The sequence below is a fragment of the Fistularia commersonii genome, chromosome 13 (genome assembly GCF_037954325.1).
Source record: "Fistularia commersonii isolate RoL2024-O1a breed Wild chromosome 13, RoL_Fcom_v1.0, whole genome shotgun sequence".
NCBI lineage: Eukaryota > Metazoa > Chordata > Actinopteri > Syngnathiformes > Fistulariidae > Fistularia > Fistularia commersonii.
The window spans coordinates 14774974-14782354 of NC_141296.1; the positions used below are offsets into that span (position 1 = coordinate 14774974).

Below are 7381 nucleotides of genomic sequence, written 5' to 3' on the forward strand. Positions count from 1 at the left end.
AACCAAGGCCCATTGAAACAGATGAACAAGCTAAGACAGTTCATTTAATTTACACAGTTCATTACATCATGCAAATAAATAAATGAATAAGTCAAAAGATAAAAACAAAACTACGTTAAAAAAATTCTGCAGCACCTTGGTCATCCTGTTGCTGAAGGATGTGCAGTTACTCTCCTTACCAGCAGGTGACAGGAGAGAGGCCAGGTAATCGTTGAACTACTAACCCAGCTGTATGCAACCACTGAGCCACCATCCCTTCTCTCTTTCCCCCCTTGTTTTCTTGAAATAATGAGTCACTTATCTCATGATCTTGAGAAAACAAAGCAAAAACAACTTTATTAATTACAGTCAACATTTTCAAATGTAATTGATGAAATCTGCATAATAATGTCAAAAAAAAAGGAAAAAATGTATGAATGGATGGCAGCTTAGGGCCTCTGTATTGCTGGTTTCCATCCAAACTGAAACAAATGAAATAAAAAAAAACTCTGCCGCTTGTTTGCTCGAATACCAATCTCTGTAACATTTTCAATAAAAATGTACTGATTTACAACTATTTTCAATTCAAATGTCCTACGTCACTAATTTTTAAAGAAGTACATTTAAAATATGGATGACGGTAAATCTGCAAGACAAACAAAACACACTTTCTCGGCTTGAAATCACAGGATGACATTGATAAATAAATCAAATGTAATATTTATTATTGATTTTTGACCTAAAATGTTGACCTTTAAAAATAATCTATACAACCATGGATACTTTGAACAGAGAAACTGCAAATAATTTTAATGAACGTGACAGGATTACTCTTAAATAATGGAAATTAAAGAAATAGTAGCCCCTCAAGGTATCGAATGTTGTCATTCGTGTCTTAAAGTTCAGTTCAGTTCTTCAGTTTCAATCGCCACTTTTGTTTAAAACTTCTTCTCTCCAACGGTGAGATCATATCCTTTCTCCGGGGAGTCGGGACAATGTGATGACATCACCTGTCATCTGTTTATCCCATGATGCCATTCAGAAAGCTTAGCTCAAGCACCCCACCCCAATATGACCAACCCCAATGCAAATGTTCCAGTTAAGCAGGATGACAGCGGCTGATTCCAGCAGCATCCACTGTTTGCCCAGCACTTCCTTACATCTTTTATAGTCCTGTCAACAGCTCACCGCCCAGCTGACACATGTCAACAAAAGCCTGCGAACAAAAACCCACACATGCAAGCATGCACACAGTAACCTCAGGCCGAATGAACTCATGATAATAATCTGTTTATTATTGTAAACACCCTGGTTATATTGGCACGCAAACACCTTCACATTCTGTAAGTTAAAATAGCTTCATGGATACAAAACAGGCAGGGGGTGGGGAGTGCGGCACATGGGGAAGGAAGAGGAGGAATGGGACGAGGTGGTAAGTCAATCCAACACAGAGCCCAGTTCAGCCGGGAGACCCTCTGCCTGCCGCCACTGTGCTGTGCGGAGTTTGAACCATTTCTGCGAGGAACAAAACAAACGATGGAGTCGTTAGACAAACAGCTAATGCAGGTTTTTGTTCAAACGATCCGGCACTTTTGGCACGAAACTGCGGCGCAACCTGAAACACGAGAGTGGGGAGGTGACAGGGCGGTGGAGGGCTGACGCACAAGAATCGTTTGAAACAAAACAATGGCTGCCGTGGGAATATTGTCAGTGCGGTCGTTATCCTGTGGCTAATTGTTTAGCTCAGGAAAAGACTGCTGTGAGATGGAAGTAAACTGGGCTATTTTTGAGGAAAATCAAGATCACGTGGGGTTTTTGCTACAGTGATATCTACCGCCCAACACGTACTCACAGACATGCACAGCATTTCATCCTTATCTCCATTATGTCACTGCAGTTTTTTATACCTTGGCAACACGAAGAGTCAAAAAAGGGATGTAGAAGGAGGTTTTCAGCACCGTCACCACTGGCAAGGACTGAACTCGCTCCCACCGTTGTTGGGTGGTTGGCCGCGGGTTAGAGTCACATTTCGGCACAGCAGGAGTGTGACTGCAATGTGACGATGAAGAGTCTCTTCTTTGTTCGGTGTTTGTTTTCGTTTTTTACAAATTTCATTTAATTTCCCTTCAATGATTAGAGAATTTATCAGTTCATTTATTTTTTTTATGAGTTTTTTCTTTTTTTTTTAATTAATTTGTATTTCTTGTGGATCATTTTGAACTGTATTTGACATATTCTTTAGACAACATCCCACTTTATTGATCCTCATAGGGTAAATTTGGGTATTGGGTGTATATTCTTTAGACAACATCCCACTTTATTGATCCTCATAGGGTAAATTCGGGTATTGGGTGTATATTCTTGCCATACCTTTAGGTTAAATTTAGTTGATTTGACAATATTTTTTGTTGTTTCTCTTGTCAGGTTCAGGCAATTGATAGCTTGAATCAGACACTTTCTTGTTGCTTTTTTAAATAACATTCAGCACATTTAAGTTATAATTTCTTGTGATGATCTTTGATTGGATTTGATTTAATTTTTTGGGATTTGATGAACTTGTTTTGAACTCTCTTTTGAGTCGACAGCCGAATTTACCAGCTGCAGAGACGTGACTGCTGTGTGACAGTGGTATCATGGTTTGCAGCACAATTGTGTTTGTTGTTTACACTCTCCCTATTATTGATGAAATAAATTTGTATTGATTCCTATTCTTCTTCTCCTTTAGGCTTTTCCCTTCAGGGGTTGCCACAGCGAATAAACCTTCTCCATCTAACCCTATCCTCTGTATCCTCCTCTCTTACACCAACTACCTTCATATCCTCTCTCACTATGTCCATAAATCTTCTCTTCCTCTAGACTCCTGGCTGGAAGCTTCAATTCTAGCATATGTCTACCAATATATTCACTATCCCTCCTTTGTACATGACCCAACCATCAGTCTAGCTTGTCTGACCTTCTCTCCAAAACATCTAACATGTGCTGTTCCTCTGATAGACTCATTCCTGATCCTATCCATCCTGCTCACTCCCAAATAGAACCTCAGCATCTTCATCTCTGCGACCTCCAACTCTGCTTCCTGTCTTTTCGTCATTGCAACAGTTTCTCAGCCATACAGCGTCGATGGTCTCACCACTGTCTTGTGCACCTTTCCTTTCATTCTGGCTCTTGATTCCTTTCATTAATGTATTGAGTTCCTTTAATTAATCCTTAATGAAAATAAATGTGTCTGTATTTCGAAATTAAATATATTGCTAATTCTGAGGACATTTCCTGTTGTTTTTAATGTGTATTTATTTAAACGGTTTTATTTATGTTTGCCGATGTCAATTTCTCCTGAAATTCTTCAAAGAGAGGAGAGAGATTTTTTTTTCTTTAACTAAACCAAATTGACTCAGTATATAGATGTTACATAACGGAAATTGTAGCTCTTTTTCTTATCTGTTCTTTTCTCTGGCCTCGGATGGAGTAGACTGGACTTTCTGGTGCTTTAACATCCAAAACATCTCGTTCTGCAGGATCAAACAGACTCATGAGTAAATCACTTGTCTATTCGGTCCTTCCTGTTTCAGCTCTATTACACAAGCTTTATTAGCTGCAGCTCCAAAACAAGTCAGACTCAGTGAAAGGAGCTTGGACACAGTGCGTGCTAGTGGAGCGGAGGCAGGAGTTCGCCCCTTTAATTAAACCTCGTCCAATCAGATCTTTGTCAAACAACCTTGACAAGAAGTGGGATGTCCCGCAACAAGGGCTGCGAGGAAACGCCTCTCCTCACAATCATCGAACGGGAAGGGCAAGAGCAGAACATTCTTTAAAGTTTTAGTGTGGTAAGAAGAAAATGGAAGGTAGAATGTGTGGATATTTAAAGTGAATTGCCCTGATTATTAGTGGAAAAAAATGCTGATAATGTGCAATGAATAAAATAAAAAAATAAATAAATAAAATGAAAAAGAAAAAAGAAATATGAAAGTAGGATTTTTTTAATGATTTACTTTAAAAAATAGCTGAACATCAGCACAAAAGCCTTAACTCACAACAAAATTCTAAATAGTGAGCATGAAAACCAAGAAACAAAGAGTTGACTTGTAAAATAAACATCAGCTGACAATCAGAAAAATACATCCTGACATTAGAATTGGGGAAAATTCATAAGAGGCAGCTAAAAAGAAAAAAAAAGAAAATGAAATGTAAAATTACCTGCAGGTAAATTTACAAAACCAACAAACTTAGCAAAAATATTTAAAGTAAAATTCATAACTACCTAAAAATGAACAACAATTATAACAACAAAACATGAAATGTAGGGAAAAAAACTCAAAATATATATAATCTCATTTGAATATGAGGGAAAAAAAAGTAAAAAAAAACAGCCCTGAAATTAATGTCAAAAAGACTGGGATATAAAGGAGAGAGTCATGTGATCAGCCCTGGGTGTTAAAATGGGTAAATATTAAGACTAGGAGGTTTGAAAAACTTTAATACGGTAATTCCTTTTAAGGATCGGTGACCTGAAATCCCTCGGGTCACCTGATGTTTGTCATCTCCTTCAGACTCCAGACCAAAACATTCAAAGCATACTGGAATGAAAGGACTTGAGCTTTAATTTTCTGCAAACTTCATTTTTTTTTTTTTTTAAATCGGTAAACTATCCATGAAGCAACTTGTAAACCATTAATTCAGTCACTATCTACACTGCTTATCCTGCAGTCAGGGTTGCAAGGGGGGCTAGATCCAATCCCAGCTGTCTGAGGCCATTTAGGGTCTCCATTGAACCAATTACATGTTTCAGGACCATCGCAGGAAACCAGAGAACATGGAGAAAAGCCTGAGAGTTACCTTGGTGTATGAAAGTGTTCTGAAGTAACCTGCAGTATATTAAGATTGGAACATTTTTTCCAACAGGCTGGTTTGTAACTTTTGAAGGCCAAAATTGACCATCTGTCAAAAGCACTGCTGAAACGCTCGATTAGCACAAGCCAGCAGCTTCTCTGTGAAAAATATTTAAATACTAAATATTAAAAAATATTTCCGGAAATGACGTACCTCTGACAGAAAGAAAGGATGAATATTTTTTTTCAACTTAAAGACTAGCAATAATCTATAAAGAAGGAAGAAACGATCATAAATCTGCTGCGGAAAAGAAAAATGAAAGGCAAATTTAGTGCAAACAAAGCAATCTGGATGAAATACACTAAATTTCCGCAAGAAATGCCCCAAACGTTGTGAAATAATTGCCTTAAAATGTGGACTTATGGCAGTGAAATGTGGCGACGTTACCTTAAAAATACCTTTAAAAAAGTCATTGCCTTCATATTGAGAAATATTTGCTACAAATCAACAAGAAATTGCTTTAAAAATAGAATTAAATTACATGAAAAGTAAATTTAAAGAATAGCCCCATAACACAATGAGGAAATTTAACAATAACATCTAAAAATTTGGGAATAACAAGATGAAAGTAGGATGGAAAGGAGAGAAAATAATTGAAACCCCTCCCAAACATCTCTCATTTCCAGCATGTATTAACCCAATCAATAAAGGGTCGGATCCGTGTGGTCCTGTCAGACGGTAAAAGTAATATATTTATAGTAGTTGTTTATTACATTTGTTTTCCTCTATTGATTAATTGCTTAGATCAGTAATAGTTTTATGTATGAATGCTGAAAAAAGGAGACTTGTAAACATTACAACAATTTTCCATAGCAACACAAACAGCATCACCCCCACATCCTTGGCGGCTGGCGGATGATGTCACCAGCGTCATCATCGTGAATACATGAATACAGTAGAGGGAGATTTATCTTTGTCATCCAACTGTGACATTCAATGGAATTACCAAGACTGGAGGTTGCTTTTTTCCCCTCGTGTCACATGACTTGATGACAGCTTTATGGAAACTTTGTTAACACCGAGTTGTAAATATTAAAGTGGTGTTTCTTGAGTTCATATCAAACTGTTCATCGCCAAATATCTGTTTATTTGGTTTCAAGAACTTCTCTCAAAGACATCCAATGTTTACTTGAATAAATATGTGAAAATCAGCACGACGTAATAAAATAAATCGAAATCCTTTAAATGTCATGATTTTAAAAATGTAGAAGCTAAGACGCCTGGATGATAATCTTGTGACATATTAAATATTTTAATTTCTTTTCTTTTATCTTATTTTTCCCCATTTGGATTTCTTATGTCATACCAATATGTACAGATAAATTGGTTGGTTTTTGTTTTATTATTGCCTTTTAAAGTTACATTTTAAAATATAACTATTAAATATGACTTGCAGGTGTTTTCTGGAACACAAAGCAATTTGAGCTTCACTTGCTGCACAATAACGATCCACTATCTATTTTTAATCATTACTTTAGTGATGCTCTCAACCCCTGTTTACTCATTGGTTTTATATTTTTATTAGCAAGTCAGCTGCTTCTTGTCACAGCAAATACAGCGTAAAACTGACCCGGCGATGAAAACTTACACACACACATTCACATTTGACAATTAAATTTACGTGGGTACATCGTTTTCATCGTTAGGAGGAGATTGCAACATTATTATAAAACAGATGCAACATAGAATATCTGTATCTATCTCGGTTATATTTATAAAATGTGAAAAAATACACCGGAAAAGTGACTCACCAGCGTCTCCTCCTCTGACAGCCCACACTCCGCCGCGATCAACATCAGGGTCGTCTCATCCGGATGTTTGCTGACTTTATTGAAATTTTCCTCCAGGATTTTAATCTGATAATCCAACAGATTTAGATGCCCCGGCGCCTCGGACGTCATGTTGATGTACAGCCGCTGCCGATGTTTCTTCTCCCTTCGTACTTTTCGAACCGGAACAGATTCGGGTTATAGTTTTAAAGAAATAAAAATAATGATGAGAGGTGAAAAGTTCCAGAGGCACCAGCGGGGCTGCAACCGCGTGTTATCCGGGTGGGAGAGCGCAGAGCCGGGGGAGCGGAGCAGAGAGCGCCGCTGAGATGGAGAGGGGAAATCCTGAGATCCGGCTGGCGGGAGGGTGAGAGCATGTGTGTTGTGCGTGTGACAGAGGCGGAGGGTGTAAGTGTCTTGCGTGAGCGTGTACTGACGGCTGTCCAGGGAGGTGCGTCCCAGCCGCGGGGCTCCTCCCACCGGCCGGACCGAGAACACAAACATCGTGCAGGAAAACGACGGGAGTCTCTGTACGCGCGGCTGGAGGGAACAGTAAGGGGGAAATCTCTTTCTGTCTCACACACACACACACACACACACACACACACACACACACACACACACACACACACACACACACACACACACACACACATAGTAATGAAAAAAAAGTCTGAAAATTTGCAAAACAACAGTCTAATATGTGCAAGAAATCTAAAAAGTCAGAATATTCAAGAAAGTAGCCA

General features: G+C 38.4%; 1 protein-coding gene across 1 annotated transcript; it reads right to left on the reverse strand.

Annotated features, from left to right (window-relative positions):
- Positions 1–312: 312 nt before the first annotated feature.
- On the reverse strand, positions 313–6917 carry hopx (HOP homeobox). Its single transcript, XM_086158550.1, has 2 exons — positions 6618–6917; positions 313–1494 (listed from the first exon to the last, which is right to left on the reverse strand). The coding sequence occupies exons 1-2, from the start codon at positions 6765–6767 to the stop codon at positions 1417–1419; spliced, it is 228 nt and encodes a 75-aa protein (XP_086014676.1). The 5' UTR covers positions 6768–6917; the 3' UTR covers positions 313–1416.
- Between the last annotated feature and the right edge of the window lie 464 nt (positions 6918–7381).

Coding starts and splice junctions, on each gene's coding strand:
- hopx (XM_086158550.1), bottom strand. CDS start 6,767: ATGACGTCCGAGGCGCCGGGGCATCTAAATCTGTTGGATTATCAGATT. Junction 1,495..6,617: donor TGTCAGAGGAGGAGACGCTG/GTGAGTCACTTT, acceptor TGTTCCTCGCAG/AAATGGTTCAAACTCCGCAC.